Source organism: Liolophura sinensis, chromosome 6 (genome assembly GCF_032854445.1).
Source record: "Liolophura sinensis isolate JHLJ2023 chromosome 6, CUHK_Ljap_v2, whole genome shotgun sequence".
In the NCBI taxonomy this organism is placed as follows: Eukaryota; Metazoa; Mollusca; class Polyplacophora; order Chitonida; family Chitonidae; genus Liolophura; species Liolophura sinensis.
This window is the reverse complement of record NC_088300.1, coordinates 82,392,410-82,415,095: the sequence shown is the minus strand read 5'-3', so window position 1 is coordinate 82,415,095 and position 22,686 is coordinate 82,392,410. Positions and strand designations below refer to the sequence as shown.

Genomic DNA, 22,686 nt, shown 5'->3' with positions numbered 1-22,686 from the left:
GCTTTACCTGTCCTAAGCCCCCTGCGATCAATCCTAGAATTCAGTGGCCAGCTCTTTGTGATAGCTGTCAAAACAACTTTCCCGAAAGTTTCATTGTCCGATAATATGCATAAAATAGAGGGGTCACTTAGAAATAATAATTGTTTTCTATTTTTTCTATATCTGTCTTAATTTTTCGTAAAACAATACTCTTTGTTTTATTGTAGGCCTACATTTTCATGTATCCTATAAACTGGTCCCAGCATGCTGCGTAATCATGGGCACTGCGGTGAATGATTACACCGTTGTTTTCTGTCTCCTTCTGTTAGATTCTAGGTCCACTCGTTCTCCGTGCCCTCGTAGTTCCATTGTCGGCCGACAGGTGGAGCTCGATAACAATCAGATGATGGAAATAATGCGACTGAAAGGCGTTCCGTACGTGCCCGACTACATGGCGCCGAGCGAGGAACAGGCCAAGAGGCAGTTCCCCAACATGATAAAGTTGACGGAGGCTTACAAGGCACGGGTACACTTTCATGTCACATGTCAACCATGTTTATCACTGATAACAACTAAGTGCTGAGGTTCTGTCAAATATTGTCGAACAACGATTTACTTGACAGCTAAACTTTGTCATTTAGTTAAGGAGGTATTTGGAAAAAAAATTTCATTTGAATGAGGTAATCAGAGTGCTGACAGAAATGAACGAATGTAGTTCCCATATCGAGTTCTAAAGTTCCCAAATCGCTCAGGAACTTGATAGAGAAATAACGTTCTGAATTCACTTAAGTTTATATTTTATGTGGCCGTACATGACTTGCCTATGGTAAATGTGAAAATGTTTAAATAGCACAATGTTTAAAATGTTCCTATACATATTCTTATTGGCACAATAAAAGTGTCACAAGTAGAACAATATTCCAGTCCTACTTAAGACAAGACATTAACAGCAGTGCGCCTATTTGTTTCTCCTCCAGGAAGTCCACTTGGATTATCATCATTTCGTGCCAGACAAAGATAATGAGTTAACGATGAAGCGTTTACTACACGACCTAGAACATCTTCATAATCAGAAGTTACAACACCTCCACCCTCGTACTAACACCGACTCTCTCCTCGTACAGAAGCTCGACAACCTAACGTCCGCCTTACTCCGGCTTAACTTTACTATATCCTCCAAACTTCTCACTAAACTACTGCCCGGAGACTCGGCCCAGCTGCTGCTGGGGCGGAGAAAGCGACAGACTAGTAAGTCACAACAGCTGGACATAGGCGGGTATATTTTCTTGTATTATGGTTAAAAGCATATGGCCTATTATTGTGCATATATAGATAGGCTCTCCAATGAGTGACACTATAGTATCAACGAGACGAAAGTTAAACATTTCTTTTGTTTCGAGTCTGTGGCGAGAGACAAACGAAATGTTGGACTCGATTTCAATCAGTTTGATACTAGAGGACCATCATTTGTAGAATCTGTTCATCCCATAAATGGAACATCGAAAGAAAACTATTCCTCGAATCATCGAGACATTTTTGTCTTGTGTGTCTGTGTACAGAAACGGGTGCAGAAGTGTGTTCTCAGACCAAAGAGCAGCATTTCTGCGCAGTATGAAACATGAAATATATTCGCTACAGAAAAGGGCTCAATTTCTGACTCACAAAAAGTTATCGTGACCAATGTTTTTTTTTGTTTTTTTTTTTTACATTTCATCCACACAATTAAGGTGAGCAGCAGATAGTTTTCAGTTTACGAACATGATTGTCGAGGACAGACCTCGAGTAGTCATTGGGAAATCTGTGACGAAGGCACGACTCTCGAGTGCATAGCGTGTATGTCGTGTGTGAAAATTACGACTGAAATTCACCTAAGCATCCTAGACAAGAACATTCAAAAACTTGATGGCAACATCATTTTTAAGTAAAAATTAGAGATAAAAAGGAATTTCCAAGCTATCTATGGCTATACAGTTAACATATCTTGGGCGTCTGCCCTCCACGCAGACGACAAAATCTCGTAGTAAAACAATGTAGTTGGACGCGTGTGTAGTTTTTGATTCATTTTTATCAATGAACTGTCGTGAGTCAGTTAAGTAGCTCTCAACAATTGTTGATGAAAGATGGGATACAATACTTATTCGTAGATATTTATCCCACCTCCTTCATGCCATGTTATGGATCACATTTATGGGATGAAGAATATTATACTTTATATTAAGACGTATTCTATATTTTCATTTGTTTATTTGATTTAGTGTTTTACGCCGAACTCACTGGGGCGGTCAGCGTTATGGTTAAAGGAAACCGGGTTGTATTCTACACACAATAATAGTTTGCATATCAAGGAGTAGTAATATAATAATAGGTTGTATATTAAGACGTATTCTATACACAATAATAGGCTGTATATTAAGACGTATTCTATACACAATAATAGGCTGTATATTAAGACGTATTCTATACACAATAATAGGCTGTATATTAAGATGTATTCTAAACACAATAATAGGCTGTATATTAAGACGTGCATATTAAGAAGTATTTGATACACAATGCTAGGCTGCATATTAAGAGGTATTCTGTACACAGTACTAAACTGTATAACAAGATTGATCTTATTTTATTGGTGTTTTACTCCGTACTCAAGAATATTTCACTTATTCGACGGGGTGTATAATAAAACGTATTCTATACACAACACTAGGCTGCATATTAAGACGTATTCTGTACACAATACTAGGTTTGCTTATTAAGACGTATTCTGTACACAATACTAGGTTTGCTTATTAAGACGTATTCTGTACACAATACTAGGTTTGCTTATTAAGACGTATTCTGTACACAATACTAGGTTTGCTTATTAAGACGTATTCTGTACACAATACTAGGCTGTATATTAAGACTATTCTATACACAATACTAGGCTGCATATTAAGATGTATTCTATACATAATATTAGGCAGTATATTAGGCACCATTCCATATACAGTATTAATCTGTATATTGCGACATTTTCTGTCTACAGTATTAGGCTGTATATTATGTATTATTAATTATGGGGCCTCCGTGGCTCAGTTGATTAGAGCGCTAGCGCAGCGTAATGACACAAGAGTCTCTCACCAATGCGGTCGCTGTGAGTTCAAGTCCAGCTCATGCTGGCTTCCTCTCCGCCCGTAAGTGGGAATGTCTGCCAGCAACCTGCGGAAGGTCGTGAGTTTCCTCCGGGCTGCCCGGTTTCCATCCACCATAATGCTGACCGCCGTCGTGTAAGTGAAATATTATTGAGTACGGCGTAAAACACCAATCAAATAAATAAATAAATAAATTATTAGTTATTATTGGTAAATCATGGGATTCGTAGGGCCCTGGGATGTTGCTTGTTGGAGACACGGAAAAGACAATGTTCCTTCAATTGTCTCTATGTGGTTAGGGTTAGGTTTTATTTTTTATTTTTGCTTACTTTATATGGTACGTTTTTTTTAAATACTGGATGGGATATTTTATCGACTCACATACACATCTAGTGTTATCTTTTCTTTAATGCTTTCATTAAATGAATGCGGGACCATTTTTGTTATGTAGCACTAGCATACAGAGTCTATACTCATTCTGTGAGAGGCATGTTGATATAGTCTGAGTCGCTTTCATTTTTGCTGCAAAAGTCAAGTTTTATAACCATAAGTGTCACCAAATGAACGTACTAAAATTAATACTAGTACTTTGCCTGTTCAACAGAAAATACGGAAGTGTACATAGAGTTTTACCTTACATCACACGTGCGAGCTGAAGTAAAAATGGGGAAAGGAGATTCAATATGACTGATGAATACTCTTCTGTACTTGTAGATGCTGACGGCTCGGTCACAGAGACACAGTATTGTAAGGAAAGGGGAACGCTTACCCCTGACGGCTCCTACCTACGCATGTGCAGCACTTGTTCAGCTACAACTACGCTGCCTACCGATCATTTCCCACGAGTCATTAACGAGGTGGTTTGTTCTAACCAGGACCGAGGCTGCTTAACCATCAATGGTGTAGGTGGGTAGTGTGTTATTAGACCGGGAGCCAGAAGGGCTGAACCTAGGTGGAAAGCTTAACACTTTCTAAGTATATGCCAGTAATCCTGCATACATCTACCATGTATATTCTGGTGGGTGTGGTCAGTAGGGCCCAGAGAAAGGGGTCCAAAATTAAGCTACATCAGCTCGCATGTTAACCCAGTGAAACAAAATGTCTGGCATGATCCCAGGTGTTATGATCCCCGCCAGGCATTTTTTGTGGTGGGCTTTAACACACGTTAAAGGAAAGCGATATCAAATAATTCAGCTAGATCAGGTCGTCAGTTAACAAGGCGAAACTAAACCAAAAATGTTTGACTTAGCCACCGGTGTCATGAATGAGCACTGTCAGACGTTTTCAGTAGTGGGCAGTGCCAGTCTAATATCCCACCCAAAAAGCTAAGCTAGACCAGCTGGTCAGTTAACCGTATAAAACTGAATGGAAAATGTTCTGTATACCCCATGTGTTATGAACAGCCACTTTCAGCATTTTCAGTGATGGGCTGTAAGATTCGGACGCCCCCTAACACCGCATTTAAAAAGTGATCTATCTTGACTACATCGTGTAAGGAAATGTACATCAGCAAGAAAAAGCCAGGAGATACATGTAATCTAATTTTTAAACTTGTTTCCTGCCATATAAATTGCATACTATATGAAAAATAAGTGTTTGAAGTTCACTTAACTTATCCAAGAAAGACACAGTGGAGCCATCAGTGTAAATTAGTATTAGGAGTGCTGATTTCAAGGAATTCACTAAGATTCAAACACCAGATATTTGACACTGGTACGTATATTTTCAAACATTTGTCTATTTGTTTGTAGTCTCATTGGTGAAGTGTTTGGAAAATGCAGAAACTTTATATGAATTTTAGTTTTTGACTGATTTATTTCTTTATTTGATCGGTGTTTTACACTTTTCACTTATACGACAGCGGCCAGCATTATGGTGGGAGCAAACTCAGAAGAGCCCGTGGGAAAAACACGGCCATGCGCAGGTTGCTGGTGACTTTCCCACGTCCGGCCGGAGAAGAAGCCAGTATGAACTCTCAGCGACCTCATTGATGAGGGGCTCCTGGGTCATTGCACCCCGCTGACGTGCGAATTCACTCGGAAACGGAGGCCACCATTTAGTTTTTGATTTTTATAACTGAAATAATTTAAAACTGTTACATATTGCCCGTCAGAATTTGGATTTTTTTTATTTCCTATATATATACAAAAATGTCTCTCTTTGTTTTCTTTTACATTTACATTGTGGAGTTATTTGTCTAATGCTTGCTAATAAAAGTGGCTAATTCGAGTGACGAGTGCTACAAATTTCATGTGACAGTTGCCAGATCACCAAACATATCACCCGTCAAAATCAGTACTATTAAGTGCACACATTGTATAAGCTGATCTAGGCCTCCGTGGTGTCACTAAACAAAACTGTTGCTTATTTTAAAAATATATGTGCCAAGAAAATATAGACATTGGAAAATCTAAATGTAATCAATTTCTGCTTTAACATCTCTAATCATCATCTAATCTGTCCCAGATCACATGCCCTGGCCTGTCCTGTCTGCCCATGGCAAAAAAAAAATCTGTCCCAGATCACATGGTCTGTCCCGTTCTGTCTGCCCATGGCATAAGAATAATCCGTCGCAGATCACATGGTCTGTCCTGTTCTTTCTGCCCATGGCAGAAGAATAATATCTACCAGATTACATGATCTGACCTGTTCTGTCTGCCCATGACATGAGAATAATCTGTCACAGATCCCATGGTCTGTCCTGTTCTGTCTGTCCATGGCATAAAAATAATCTGCCACAGATCCCATGGTCTGACCTCTTTTGTCTGCCCATAACATAAAAATCATGTCTTACAGATCCCATGGTTTGTCCTGTTCTGTCTGTCAAGGAAACAAGAATAGTTTGTCATAGACCCCATGGTCTGACCTGTTCTGTCTGCTTATGGCATAAGAAGAACCTGTCACAGATCCCTTGGTCTGTTCTGTTCTGTCTGCTAATGGCATAAAAATAATCTGTCACAGATCCCTTAGTCTCTCCTGTTCTGTCATCCCAAAGCATAAGAATAATCTGTCACAAATCCCATGGTCTGTCCTGTTTAGTCTGCCCATGGCATAAGAATAATCTGTCAGAGATCCCTTGGTCTGGTAAGTTCTGTCTGCCCATGGCATAAGAATAATCTGTCACAGATCTCATGGTCTGACCATTTCTGTCTGCCCATGACAAAAGAATAATCTGTCACAGATCCCATAGTCTGACCTGTTCTGTCTGCCCATGGCATAAGAAGAATCTGTGACAGATCCCATGGTCTGACCTGTTCTGTCTACCCATGGCATAAGAATAATCTGTGACAGATCCCATGGTCTGACCTGTTCTGCCTGCCCATGACAAAAAAATAACCTGTCACAGATGACATGGTCTGCCCTGTTCTGTCTGTCCATGGCATAAGAATAACCTGTCACAGATCACATGGTCTGCCCTGTTCTGTCTGCTCATGGCATAAGAATAATCTGTCACAGATGACATGGTCTGTCCTGTTGTGTCTGCCCATGGCATAAGAAGAATCTCTCCCAGACGATATGATCTGACCTGTTCTGTCTCCCCATGACATAATAATAATCTCTCCCAGAACAGATGGTCCGTCCTTATTTGTCTGCCCATGGCATAAGAATAATCAGTCCCAGATCCCATGGTCTGTCCATTTCTATCTGCCCATGACATAAGAATAATCTGTCACAGATCACATGGTCTGACCTGTTCTCTCTGTCCATGGCGTAAAAATAATCTGTCACAGATCCAATGGTCTGACCTGTTCTCTCTGCCCATGGCATGGGAATAATCTGTCTCAGATCACATGGTCTGACCTGTTCTGTCTGCCCATGGCAGAAGAATAATATCTACCACATTACATGGTCTGACCTGTTCTGTCTCCCCATGACATAATAATAATCTCTCCCAGAACAGATGGTCCGTCCTTATTTGTCTGCCCATGGCATAAGAATAATCAGTCCCAGATCCCATGGTCTGTCCATTTCTATCTGCCCATGACATAAGAATAATCTGTCACAGATCACATGGTCTGACCTGTTTTCTCTGTCCATGGCGTAAAAATAATCTGTCACAGATCCAATGGTCTGACCTGTTCTCTCTGCCCATGGCATGGGAATAATCTGTCTCAGATCACATGGTCTGACCTGTTCTGTCTGCCCATGGCAGAAGAATAATATCTACCAGATTACATGGTCTGACCTGTTCTGTCTTCCCATGACAAAAGAATAATCTGTCAAAGATCCCATGGTCTGACCTGTTCTGTCTCCCCATGACATAAAAATAATCTCTCCCAGATCACATGGTGAGTCCTGATTTGTCTGCTCGTGGCATAAGAATAATCTGTCACAGATCCCATGGCCTATACTGTTCTGTCTGCACATGACATCAGAATAATACGTCCCAGGTCACATTTTTTGTCCTGTTCTGTCTGTCTATGCATCAGAATAATTTGTCACAAATCCCATTGTCTGGCGTGTCCTGTGCTCCGATAGCATAAAAATAGTCTCTCCCAGATCACATGGTGTCTCCTGTTCTATCTTCTCATGGCATAAACATAATCTGGCACAGATGCCATGGTCTGACCATTTCTGTCTGCCCGTGACACAAGAATAATACGTCCCAGGTCACATAGTTTGTCCGGTTCTGTCTGCCCATGGCATAAAAATAATTTTTCACAGATCCCATGGTCTGTCCTGTTCTTTCTGCCCATGATATAGGAATACTCTGTCCCAGAACACATGGTCTGTCCTGTTCTGCCTGTCCATGGCATAAAAATAATCTGTCTCAAATTACATGGTCCGTCCTGATATGTATGTTCATGGCATAAAAATAATCTGTCACAGATCCCATGGTCTGACCTGTTTTGAATGCCCATGAAAAGAAAATAATTTCTTAAAGATCCCATGGTTTGTCCTGTTCGTCTATCATAGATCCCATGGTCTGACCTACTCTGTCTGCCCATTGCAAAAGAATAATCTGTCACATATCACATGGTCTGTCCCGTTTTGTCTGCCCATGGCATAAGAATAACCTGTCACAGATCACATGGTCTGGCCTGTTCTGTCTGCCCATGGCATAAGAATAACCTGTCTCAGATCCCATGGTCTGCCCTGTTCTGTCTGCAGATGACATAAGAATAACCTGTCACAGATCACATGGTCTGGCCTATTCTGTCTGCTCATGGCATAAGAATAACCTGTCACAGATCACATGGTCTGTCCTGCTCTGTCTGCCCATGGCATAAGAATAATATGTCTGACATCCCATGGTCTAACCTGCTCTGTCTGCCCATGACATAAAAATAATCGTCACAGAACTCCTGGTCTGTCTTGTTCTTTCTGCCCATGACATAGGAATACTAGAATAGAATAATACGTCACAGGTCACACAGTTTGTCCTGTTCTGTCTGCCTATGGCATAAGAATAATTTGAAGCAGATCCCATGGTCTGGCCTGTCCTGTCATCAAAAGCATAAGAATAATCTGTCCCAGATCACATGGTCTGTCCTGTTCTGACTTTCCATGGCATAATAATATTTAATCCCAGATCAAATCACCTAACCTGTTCTGTCTGCCCATGACACAAAATTATATGTCACAGATCCCATGATCTGACCTGTTCTGTCTGCCCATGTCATAAAAATAATCTGTCACAGATCCCCTGGTCTGTCCTGTTCTTTTTGTCCATGACCTAGGAATACACTATCCCAGAGCACATAGTCTGACATATTCTGTCTTCCCATGACATAAGAATAATCTGTCACAGATCCTATGGTTTAACCTATTCTGTCTACCCATGGCATAAGAATAATCTGACTTAAATTACATGGTCCGTCTTAATATGTATGTCCATGGCATAAGAATGATCTGTCACACATCACATGGTCTGTCCTGTTCTGTCTGCCCATGGCAAAAAAAAATCTGTCATGGATCCCATGGTCTGACCTGTTCTGTCTGCCCATGGCAAAAGAATAATCTGTCTCAGATCAAATGGTCTGTCTTGTTCTGTCTGCTCCTGGCATAAAAATAATCTGTCACAGATCCCATGGTCTATTCTGTTCTGTTTGCCCATAAGATAAGAAAAATCTGTCCCAGATCACATGGTCTAACCGGTTCTGTCTGCCCATCCCATAAGAATAATCAGTCCCAGGTCACATGGTCTGTCCTGTTCTGCATACCCATGGCAAGAGAATAATCTGTCCCAGATCACATGGTCTGTCCTGTTCTTTCTGCCCATGGGATAAGAATAATCTGTCCCTTATCACGTTGCCTGTCCTGTTCTTTCTGCCCATGGGATAAGAATAATCTGTCACATATCCCGTGGTCTGTGCTGTTTTGTAAGCTCATGACATGAGAATAATCTGTCCCAGATCGCATTGTCTGACCTGTTTAGTCTGCCCATGTCATAAGAATAAACTGTCACAGTTCCCATGGTCTGACCTGTTCTGTTTGCCCATGAAATAGGAATAATCTGTCACAAATTTCATTGACTGACCTGTCTTTTCTGCTCATGGCATAAGAATAATCAGTCCCAGATTACATGGCCTGTTCCGTTCTGTCTGAACATCGCATAAGAATAATCTGTCACAGATCAAATGGTCTGACCTATTCTGTTTGCCCATGGGGTAAAAATAATCTGTCACAGATCCCATTGTCTGTCTAGTTCTGTTTGCCAATGACATAAAAATAATCTGTCAAAGATCCCATGGTCTGATCTCTTCTGTCTGCCCATGGCATATGAATAATCTGTCACAGTTCCCATGGTCTGACCTGTTCTGTCTGCTCATGACATAAAAATAATCTGTCCAAATCAGATGGTCTATTCTGTTCTGTTTGCCCTTGGAATAAAAAAATTCTTTCCTAGATCCCATGGTCTGACCTGTTCTGTCTGCCCATGGCTTAACAATAACCTGTCACACATCCCATGGTCTTACCTGTTCTGTCTGCCCATGACATAAGAACAATCTGTCTCTTATCACATTGCTTGTCCTGTTGTGTCTCCCTCTGGCATAAAAATAATCTGTCATGGTCCCATGGTCTGAGCTGTTTTGTCTGTCCATGGTATAAGAATAATCTCTCACAGATCCCATGATCTGTCCTGTTGTATCTGCCCATGACATGGGAATAATCTGTCATAGATCCCATGGTCTGACCTGTTCTGTCTACGCATGGCTTAACAATAATCTGTCATAGATCCCATGGTCTGACCTGTTCTGTCTGCCCATGAGATAAGAATAATCTGTCCCTTGTCACATTGCCTGGCCTGTTCTGTCTTCCCATGGGATGAGAATAATGTTTCCCAGATCACATGGTCTGCCCTGTTCTGTCTGCCCATGGCATAAGAATGATCTGTCCCAGATCACATGGTCTGTCGTGTTCTGTCTGCTCATGGCATAAGAGTAAACTGTCCCAGATAACATGGCCTGACCTGTTCTGTCTGCCAGTGACAGTGTAATAATCTGTCCCAGATCCCATATTCTGACCTGTCTTGTCTGCCCATGACATGAGAATAATCTGTCACAGATCTCATGTTCTAACCTGTCTTGTCTGCCCATGACATGAGAATAATCTGTCACAGATCCCATGTTCTGACCTGTTCTGTCTGCCCATGACATAAGAATAATCTTTCACAGATCCCATGTTCTGACCTGTTCTATCTGCCCATGACATAAGAATAATCTGTCTCAGATCACATGGTCTGCCCTGTTCTGTCTGCCCAGTGCATCAGAATAATCTGTTACAGATCACATGGTCTGTCCCGGTCTGTCTGCCCATGGCATAAGAATAATCTGTCCCAGATCACATGGTCGTCCCGGTCTGTCTGCCCATGGCATAAGAATAATCTGTTACAGATCACATGGTCTGTCCCGTTCTGTCTGCCCATGGCATAAGAATAATCTGTCCCAGATCACATGGTCGTCCCGGTCTGTCTGCCCATGGCATAAGAATAATCTGTCACAGATCACATGGTCTGTCCTGTTCTGTCTGCCCATGACATAAGAATTATCTGTCCCTGATTACATGGTGTCCTGTTCTGTCTGCCCATGGTATAAGAATAATCTGTCACAGATCACATGGTCTGTCCTGTTCTCTCTGCCCATGGTATAAGAATAATGTCTCAGATCACTTGGTCTGTTCTGTTCTGTCTACCCATGGCATAAAAATAATCTGTCACAGATCACATGGTCTGTCCTGTTCTGTTTGCCCATGGCATAAGAAGCAAATTAGAATTCACTGTAAATATTTAGAGGACCTCAAAAGTATTTGTTGTTGTTGACCATTAGAACATATGAAGTATGGAATCTGAATATTTTATGACAAGATCTTCAGAGCAGTGTTTTTTATAGTTAATCTGTACCGCATACCTTAGTGTTGGTCTCAGTTCTCAATTTTAAAAGAAATTGATGGTTTGCTTTCTTCATGTACACGGTATTAACTGACTTTGGCTTGGTGGTGTCATCAAAGGAAACTACCATTCATTAGTTGGAAATTGAAATGCAAACAAAACTTTCAAGAAAATTTTTTAAAACAAAAGATAAGATATAGTAATGTATTCGATCAGGTTTAAAGATAGCGGTATATGAAAAGAACAGAGTACTCCATGTAAGCAAATCTGACAGGGACAAATACATAGACGAATGCAATAACCTTTATTCAACTTTCTTGGAAAACCTGCGATAGCCACACGGTTTTGTAAGCGCGGGTAACAGACTGTGGAAAAAACATGTTGCTTTACATGCACACTGAATTTGTCGGTTTGACACGAGTGTACCCATTAGTTATGAACTGATATTTTAATATCAACCACACGCCGTCTTTATTTCAGTACTCTATGAATTTTAAAGCAGAAATGCCTGGTTAATCATTAATATTAATAAGAGTCAAGATATCCGTGCTAATATAGTGTTATTAAAGTGGTTGTCATTCCTAATGCGTAACCCCTAAACGCTAAATCCTTGGATTTCGCGAGATTTCAGCAAGTCGAACTCCGTTTATTTAGAGAGAGTGACTGAAAACTTCACACCAACTTAGATATTAACACCGTAGCAATTCATTAGATATGGGGGTCATTAGATCATTATAAAAAAATATGTTTGTTTGGGGTAACAGATCCTCCAAAATGGGCCATACTCTTTTATTCCCCGTCGGATGGATTTTCTTTAAATGTAATTTCTTTAAAATCTCTATATCTTTCATTAGTCAGCTTTAAAACCTGCATACATGCTGGCCCTATTTTTGGGGACCGGGTTGTGTTAATCAAAACAAAGGAATTTTCAAGGATAGATACGCTGTAATTCTGAGACGACACTCAAGTGCATATGGTATGACACAACCAACGTTCATACACAGGGTGGGCAAGACACACTGGCAGAGTGTAATGATACACGGATGACTGTATGGGTACACTGTGATTGTGAGACGACACTCAGGTGCATATAATATGGTACAACAAACACTCACACACAGTGTGGGCAAGACACAGTGGCAGAGTGTAATGTTACAAGAGGTTGGGCAACCAACACGATCACTCAAACTGAAAATGATTAGACGAGTTGTTATTTGAAAAAGAGTTAGATTCATTAAAAAATTAATTTCATCTGTAAATGTCCTGTCTTGTCTTCTTTTTTGATTAAAATAAATTTAGATGGCATAGTGTCAAATATGTAGCACCAGTCACACTGCTGGAGACAAGGCTAATACTATATCTATGTCTCTAAGCCTGTCATGATGCATGAACAGCATTCACTCAACTAATCTTCAAACCTAAAATTAAGGGTCAATCTTACCACAACTCACAGAGATCATTGAAACGTCAAAGTGATTTTTGTCTGTAGCACCCATCACACAATGCAAACTAGCCTCTATTATGATTGATTCTTAATAACGTTTGCTCTCTTGATATATTCCATTCGCATATGGCATCGTCCTTAAAGCTTTGAACTGTTTAATTTGATAAAAAGCTTATGCCAGTGACCACCCGCCGCTCGGGAGAGTTTCAGACATGTAAGTTGGAAACTGTCTTAATTCTACGGACATTTTTTGAAATTTATGATGATATAAATGTCTTATTAATTGTTATTTCTTTTGTCATGTTTTTTGAGTCTACTGAAATTCCTTACCTTATTTGTAAAGTGAATGTTAACTAATGTGCAAGTATTGGAAACTGAACGGTCTACAATGGCATTTGTTTTAAAAGGTTTGCAAACAGTATACACGTATTAAACAAAGGAGTTGGTATATATATTTACTACAGTAATATTTGCAGTCTATAATGGTAGGTTTCGTTTGAACGAAAACTTTTTGTTGCAACACTTTGTTGGAAATTGGATGCCAACCTATCAACTATGGCACATTTGTTGTAGGCCTTGAAACAGTTAAAAACATGGTTTGACGGTATTTCTAATATCACTGTTTAAAAACTCACTTCCGTTTGGACGGACTGGATATCATCCGTGTAAAACAGTTGCTCGCCACAATCTTGGTGTTAAAATTCAGAAATTGATTTGGTGTGGACACTGAAGAAGTATGTGTTACATTTTGTCCCACTGTTGATGCGGCATATATCTATCAATATTGTGAAAACAATATGTTTAGTTAGCCTCTAAGCATATACTCGCTGATACTTATACGGTAGACTGAAAATATTGGGCGCAAAATAAAATCAAGGCTGTTTACTAACATATTAACCCTCTTCAAATCATATGACTAGTTGAACATTTTTATTTTAATAACAGAGCTGCTGTTCACTAAACCGGGTACTGGTACCAGGGGGTAAGGAACAATCTTGTTTGATTTAAATAGTTTCACGGGTTAAGATAGCCATTAACATGTAGGCTATTTTGGGTTGGAGAATTCTGAAGAGTATGAAACTAGCGAACACCAGTACATCAGACTAAGACTACATTGAGTGTAGGCTTGAGAATACTCCAGCGAATGTCTTGTATTTGTTAATCTTTTCAATATTTAAAACTGTAAATAAATCAAGTCCCCTAACAAAAAGAGGTTTTAAACACTGGTAATAGAAATACCGCCTAACTATCTTTTTGGCTATTTCAAGCAAGTTAGGCTCTAATTTTGTTTCATAGGGCCTACAACAAATGCGCCATAGCTAAGAGGTTAGCATTCAATTTCCAGTAGAATACTGTAACAAAAAGCGTTTTTTATACCAAATCCTTTGAATAAAAAGTGTATAAAGTGTATATTGTTCGCAAATCTTTCAAAACAAATGCCATTGTAACCTGTTTCCAATACTAGCACATTAGTAGCATTCACCTTTCGAAAAGCAAGGGATTTCAGTAGACAAAAAACATGACAAAATATGTAAAAAGTAATAAAATATTTATACCATTATAATAGCAAACTATGTCAGTAAAATTAAGAAAGCTTTCAACTTACATATCTGAATTCTTATATGTCGCCTGTTACCTTGAAATACAGTACAGCCTGATCCTAACCATCAATCCTACGCCCACTGTGGTCGAATGGTCCGGGTATCATACGCCCACCATACGCCGACCCTGGCCGAACCCTTTCAAACACGCCGTCATTCATAGCAACAGCAAAAACTGGATTGAAATTTCGCCTACAGATGTTTTTACCTGTACCAAAAATCTCCGGTCTTGATTTTTACTTCATACGACGGCGATGTTTACTTGGTGTACTTTCACAGTTTATACATTGATAGGTTACATAAAATATGTAATATGTTTTACGACTTATAACGGCTACGTCTAATTGCGCTCGCCGTGCGCACGTCTACAACGGCTACGTATAAATGCGCTCGCCGTGCGCACATGTATTGAACGGCCACATATGATTGCGCTCGCCGTGCGCACATGTATATAAAGGCTACGTATGATTACGCTCGCCGTGCGCACATGTATATAAAGGCTACGTATGAATGCGCTCGCCGTGCACACATATCTACAACGGCTACGTATGATTGCGCTCGCCGTGCGCACATGTATATAACGGCTACATATTACTGCGCTCGTCGTGCGCCATTTCTGGGCTTTAAAAAATTAATGAACGATAGGATCGACAGTTGTTAAATTGGGGATACAATTCAGGGACTCGACATTAAAAGGATACCTTAGACGTATCAGTGGTTTGAATCTTATAAATTGTAGGCCTTGTGTGATGTAGCGATATGACTCATGCATTACATATACATTTGCAATATAGTTTTTAATGCGCCTTTTGTTGTATGTAAGTACACAGGCTAACACACATCGCTCACATCAAAGTCAAATATTACTGCATAATTTTGCATCCAACATGAAACTGTGGTAAATTTACCAACTGAAAAGCCGAAGAACTCGAGTCCATTTTCAAATTCTGAAAAACCGCCACGGTTGTTTAGGGCCATCATGTAGCCTACAGCGAGTATATTTCACAGAAAGCAACGTGTTGCATACACATATATTTGTCGGCACATAACTATGTAGGCTTGTTGTTTAATAATTATTGAACTAACTAATATTATATAAAATATCGTATGCTCGAGACGCCCGGTACAAACTTAATTCCTCTGTCCTAGGAGAACGGTGCATATGCGCGGCGAGCCTAAACATATAGGTCTGGGGGTACCAAATAAGTTAAAACTCGAATTTTGTGCGAAATATGTGTGCAAGTAAATATGCTGTGAGCCATCACGGTGTTCATCACAGTCATCACGGTTTACAGGAAATCGGATATTTGATGATCATGAGCCGAGGGTCCGTCGACTGTCGGCCGCGGGTACGCGTACGATAGCCTGAAGATCGTGCCATGGTAAGTGTATGAAGGTACATGATGGGCGTATCGTACGTTGACAAAGGGCCGACCGTGAGCGTATCCTTCGGCCACAATGGGTTATAGGAGGATGAAATCGTTGTGTGTAATGCTGAACTTCGAGATTTCAGAAAGTGAAGCCAATAAATCAATCACATGTTCTGTTGGGCTTAATAAGAGTATAGTCAATATTGTTACATATCTCCTGGCTTTTTCTTGCTAATAGACATTATATGATGTATTCATGATACCTAGGACAGATAGAGCTTACTTTTTGGATGAGATATTACGGGGCGTCCGTATCGTACAACCCACCACCGAAAATGAAAGTCGCTGGTCATGATCACTGCGGTCATGTCGTACATTTTCCATTCGGTTTAATCATGTTAACTGACAAGCTGATCTAGCATTCATGTAACTTTGTGCACGATATAAATTAGGCGTGTCTGGCTGGCACTGCTCATTTTTGACATTTGGGGCTATGCCAAGTATTTTTAATTTGGTTTCATCGGGTTAAGTGATGAGCTGATCTAGCTTAGCTTTTTAGGGGTGGTTTATTAGGGGGTGTTCGGCTGGCACTGCCCACTACTGAAAATGTCTGACAGTGCCCATTCATGACACCGGTGGCTAAGTCAAACATTTTTGATATAGTTTCGTCTGTTTAACTCACCAGCTGATCTGGCTGAATTATTTGATATCGCTTATGTACGTCTAGCGGACACAGCCCATCACGAAAAAATGCCTGGCGGGGATCATAACACCTGGGTTCGTGCCAGACTGTTTCACTGGGTTCACATGCGAGCTGATGTAGCTTAATTTTGGACCCCTTTCTCTGGGCCCTACTGACCACACCCACCAGAATATACATGGTAGATTTGGCCATTCACAGGGATTACTGGCATATACTTAGAAAATGTTAAGCTTTCCACCTATGTTCAGCCCTTCTGGTTCACGGTCTATATAGGGTGGCTGCCAGCCGTGAGAATTATATGAATAACTGAATGATCCGTTCTGTCAGAGGTGCTGAAAGATGATCCCTTCTGTCAGAGGTGCTGAAAGATGATTCCTTCTGTCAGAGGTGCTGAAAAATGATTCCTTCTGTCAGAGGTGCTGAAAGATAATTCCTTCTGTCAGAGGTGCTGAAAAATGATTCCTTCTGTCAGAGGTGCTGAAAGATAATCCCTTCTGTCAGAGGTGCTGAAAGATGATTCCTTCTGTCAGAGGTGCTGAAAGATGATTCCTTCTGTCAGAGGTGCTGAAAGATTCCCTCTGTCAGAGGTGCTGAAAGATGATTCCTTCTGTCAGAGGTGCTGATAGATGATTCCTTCTGTCAGAGGTGCTGAAAGATGATCCCTTCGCGTGTTGACGGATTATTCCTTCTGTCATACGTGTTGACGCGTGATCCCTTGTGTGGACATACCATCCCTTCTGCCACATGTTTAGACGGGCAGTCCCTTCTGTCACACGTGTTAACGGGTGATCCCTTCTGCCACACGTGTTGAAGGGTGATCTCTAGCCTGAACGGATAGTCTCTCTGTCACATGTGTAGGTGGGCGATCAATTCTATCAAGTGCTGAAAGGTGATCCTTCTGAAACATGTGTTGACGGTTGATTCATTGTCACATTATGAAATACCACGGAAATGAATGACAGTGTTAGTTAGATAGCATGACATACCATGGATATTGGTGACAGTGTAAGTTAGATAGCATGACATACCATGGATATTGATGACAGTGTTGTGTTTGTTTGGAGTCTGACGTCGCTTTCAGCACGAGCCTCGCGTACCAGTGTATAGGCCTATTTATGGACAGCCTCAAGCACCAGTGTGCTACAGTGCAGAGCGTCACGTGCCAGTATGTACTTGTGGAGAGCCTCGCCTACCAGTATTTACTTGTGGATAGCTTCACCTACCAGTATGTAGTTTTTGGAGAGCCTCACCTACCAGTATGCACTTGTGGAGCGCCTCATCCACCAGTATGTACTTGTGGAGAGCCTCACCTACCAGTATGTACTTGTGGAGAGCCTCACGTTAAAGTATATATTTGTTGGAAGCCTCACCTACCAGTATGTACTTGTGGAGAGCCTCACGTTAAAGTATATATTTGTTGGGAGCCTCACGTAGCAGTGTGTATTTATGGAGACTCTCACGTACCAGTGTGCACTTATGGAGAGTGAGTGAGTGAGTGCTTGGGGTTTAACGTCATACTCAACAATTTTTCAGTCATATGACAACGAAGGAATCCTTAGGGTGTATGTCATGTGCCTCCTTGTTGCAGGACAGATTTCCACCGCTCTTTTATCTAGTGCTGCTTCACTGAGACGACTTACCGAAGGCAAGTAAGCCGCCCCACCCGAGCCATTACACTGATACGGGTCAGCCAGTTGTTGCACTATCCCCTTCATGCTGAACGACAAGCGAGGAAGCTACAACTTCCTCTTTCGAAGTCTTAGGGGTGACTCGACCCACGATTGGATCTACCGCTCCCGCAGCGGGGGCTCTACTAACCGTGCTATCCGGGCCGGAACTTATGGAGAGCCTCGTGCATGTCTTACGCCTAATGTTAAATAATCCAGCATGTTGTTTTTACAGATCACGGTCGTTGTACCCAAAAGGTTTTCCACCTGAACATGTTGAGGAAAAAAAATGACAGTTGTGAGACGGTCAGCCTGTTAGGGGATGCATCACTATCCGACCAGTGGGAAATTTATACACAGCCCATACGCGTGAGTTGTGAGTGTGAGATTGACAAGCTCTCCATGTTCGCTGGTTACATACCTGCCAATACTTCATCGCCCTGAAAGAGACAAATAGTGCAGTACGTCTTGTATTTGGTGGATATGGTGAGGAAACCCGCGAGAAAACTGTTCAGATTTAGAGACAAGACTCCGTGGTCACCGTTCGTGTCAACTCGAGGGCATATGTGTGATAGGAGACATTCCCCTACCTGTGAAGACGTTTGATAGGAGACATTCCACTACCTGTGAGGACATGTGCGAGACATTCCTCTACCCGTGAAGACGTGTGAATGCAAACATTCCTCCACCTTAGGACCTGTGTGACAGGAAACATTTCTCTACCTGTGAGGACATGTGTGTGATAGCAGGCATTCCCCTACCTGTGAAGACGTTTTATAGCCGACATTGCACTACCTGTGAGGACATGTGTGAGACATTCCTCTACCCGTGAAGACGTGTGAATGCAGACATTCCTCTACCCGTGAAGACGTGTGAATGCAAACATTCCTCCACCTTAGGACCTGTGTGACAGGAAACATTTCTCTACCTGTGAGGACATGTGTGTGATAGAAGACATTCCACTACCTGTGAAGACGTTTGATAGCAGACATTGCACTACCTGTGAGGACATGTGTGAGACATTCCTCTACCCGTGAAGAAGTGTGAATGCAGACATTCCTCCACCTTAGGACCTGTGTGACAGGAAACATTTCTCTACCTGTGAGGACATGTGTGAGACATTCCTCTACCCGTGAAGACGTGTGAATGCAGACATTCCTCTACCCGTGAAGACGTGTGAATGCAAACATTCCTCCACCTTAGGACCTGTGTGACAGGAAACATTTCTCTACCTGTGAGGACATGTGTGTGATAGCAGACATTGCACTACCTGTGAAGACGTTTGATAGCAGACATTGCACTACCTATGAGGACATGTGTGATAGCACACATTGCACTACCTGTGAAGACGTGTGTGAGACATTCCTCTACCCGTGAAGACGTGTGAATGCAGACATTCCTCTACCCGTGAAGACGTGTGAATGCAAACATTCCTCCACCTTAGGACCTGTGTGACAGGAAACATTTCTCTACCTGTGAGGACATGTGTGTGATAGCAGACATTCCACTACCTGTGATGACGTTTGATAGCAGACATTGCACTACCTGTGAGGACATGTGTGATAGCACACATTGCACTATCTGTGAGGACATGTGTGAGACATTCCTCTACCCGTGAAGAAGTGTGAATGCAGACATTCCTCCACCTTAGGACCTGTGTGACAGGAAACATTTCTCTACCTGTGAGGACATGTATGTGATAGCAGACATTCCACTACCTGTGAAGACGTGTGTTATAGGAGACACTCGTCTGCCTGTGAGGACATATGTGTGATAGGAGACATTCCCCTACCTCTGAGGACGTGTTATAGGAGACATGCCCCTACCTGTGAGGGCGTGTTTTATAGCAGACAATCGTCTACCTGTGAGAATATATGTGACAGCAGACATCCCTCTACCTGTGAGGACGTGTGATTGGAGACATTCCTCTGCCTGTGAGGACGTGTTATTGGAGACACTCTACCTGTGAAGACACGTGTGATAGGAGACATTCCCCTACCTGTGAGGACACGTGTAAGGAGACATTCCCCTACCTGTGAGGACGTGTGATTGGACACATTACCCTACCTGTGAGGATACGTGACAGGATACATTCCTCTACGTCTGAAGATATTTGTGATTAGAGACATTCCCCTTTCTGAGAGGACATGTGTGATAGGAGACATTCCCCTACATGTGATGTGTAAAATGTTTTGTGACGTGTACGTCTTTAGCAGACATTTCTCTACCTGTGAGGACATGTGATAGCAGACATTCCTCTACCTGTGAGAACATGTGATAGCAGACATTCCTCTACCTGTATGGACATGTGTGATAGCAGACATTCCACTACCTGTGAGCATGTGTGATTGGAGACATTCCTCTACCTGTGACGACGTGTGATAGCAGACATTCCCCTACCTGTGAGGACATGTGTGATAGCAGACATTTCTCTGCCTGTAAGGACGTGTGATAGCAGACATTCCTCTACCGGTGAGGACGTGTGATAGCAGACATTCCTCTACCTGTGAGGACATGTGATAGCACACATTTCACTACCTGTGAGGACATGTGTGAGACATTCCCCTACCTACGAGGACATGTGTAATAGCAGACATTCCTCTACCTGTGAAGACGTGTAATAAGAGGCATTTCTCTACGTGTGAGGACATGTGTCTGACAAGACAATCCTCTACCCGAGGACCTGTGTGTGATAGGAGACATTCTTGTACCTGTGAGGACGTGTGCTTGGAGACATTCCTTTACTTGTGAGAACATGTGTGATAGGAGACATTCCACTACCTGAGAACCCGTGATAGGTGACATTCCCCCGTCTGTGAGGACGTGTGTGTTAGGAGACACTCCCCTACGTGTGGTGTGTAAGATGTTTTGTGACGTGTACGTCTTTAGTGAGATCTAGCATCTTCTGCAAATGTACCGTGTTTTATGATATCTAACATCTTCTGCAAATGTACCGTGATTTGTGATGTCGTAACATCTTCTGCAATATACTAGGTTTTGTGATCTGTACTGTCATGTGTTACGTATCCTTTAATGTGTCATGTATTCGGTGATGTGTCATGTAATCACTGATGTGTTATGTCTTTTACGATGTATATCGCCATCTGAGATATATCGATGTTTTGTGGTGTGTACCGTCTTCTGTGTGGTGAAGCGTGCTCTGGATGTTTACCATGTGTAACGTGTTTTGCTATGTGTATCATCGTCTGGTGTATGTAAAATCTTTTGCAATGTTTACCGTCTTTTGTTATATATACCCACTTCTGTTTCATGTAACGTCGTCTGAGGTATGTACCGTCTGCTGTGGTGTACTGTCTCCTGTGGTATCTACAGTCTGCTGTGATGTGTACGGTTAGCTGTGATGTGTACGGTCAGCTCTGATGTGTACTGTCTCCTGTGGTATGTACAGTCTGCTGTGATGTGTACCGTGGTCTGTGTCATGTAACGTCTAATGTGATGTGTACCGTCGTCTGTGGTATATACCGTCTGCTGCGATATGTACAATCCTACTATGCGATGTGTAGCGTCCGCTGTGATGTGTAACGCCTTCTGTGATGTGTAGCATCAGCTGCGATGTGTACCGTTCTCTGTAATGTGTATCATCTACTGTGATGTGTATCGTCATCTGCGATGTGTACCGTCTGCTGTGATGTGTACCCTCTGCTGTGATGTGCCATCTACTGTGATGTGTAACGTCATCTCTGTTGTGTAACGTCATGTGATGTATAACACTGTCACGGTGTGTAACGTCACGTGATGTGTAATATTGTGGAGTGTAACGTCATCTCGGATGTGTAACGTCTTCTGTGATGTTGTTTGTGATGTATAACATCATGTGGTGTGTAGCATCATCTGTGTAATTTCTACAGAAACTCTTGCCTAAAACTGAGGACTGACCGTTTTAATAAAATGGCTTAAAGTAAAGACAACGTTTAATCCACTGTATTATAGGATTGCATATACATGTATAGTGTCTTCCTTGAAACATGCATGTAATTCGTCTTTTATTTGGAAAATTATTCCCATACGTTCCAACTGCTATATTTCATATATTTGTCAAATGATGGATATAATTATGATTTAAAACTTATTAAACTTTGACAGCCATATTTACATGTGAAGTTCTGTAAAATTTGCGAGAAATCCTATTACATCTAACCTTTGGCCTCTTCCTTGTACGTAAACCTTTATATCATAGTACAAGTACATATATTAAAATCATTACACTTTCATCAAATAGCTCGTACGTGAGGTCCGCCAGCAACCTGCAGGTGGTCGTGGGTTAATTATCCAAGCCTCTACCGGTTTCCTCCCACCATAATGTTGGCCACCGTCGTATAAGTGAAATATTCTTGAGTATGGCGTAAAATGCCAGTCAAATAAATAATAAACTAAATAGCTAAATAATCGAACAGCTCTATCTGATTTGCAACAGGAAGTAAAAACTTCACAGAATTCC

The 22,686-nt window shown here is 41.6% G+C and overlaps 1 protein-coding gene across 2 annotated transcripts in view; it reads left to right on the top strand.

The window, feature by feature from the left end:
• Positions 1-22,328, top strand: part of LOC135467710 (uncharacterized) — a 28,328-nt gene extending 6,000 nt beyond the window's left edge. For both annotated transcript variants that reach the window (XM_064745529.1, XM_064745528.1), the window contains 4 exons: positions 309-499; positions 957-1,227; positions 3,825-4,016; positions 18,463-22,328. In XM_064745529.1, the coding sequence (XP_064601599.1) occupies positions 309-499; positions 957-1,227; positions 3,825-4,016; positions 18,463-18,671 (863 nt within the window). In that variant the 3' untranslated portion in view covers positions 18,672-22,328. The remainder of the gene's footprint in view (positions 1-308; positions 500-956; positions 1,228-3,824; positions 4,017-18,462) is intronic.
• The last annotated feature ends 358 nt before the right edge of the window (positions 22,329-22,686 follow it).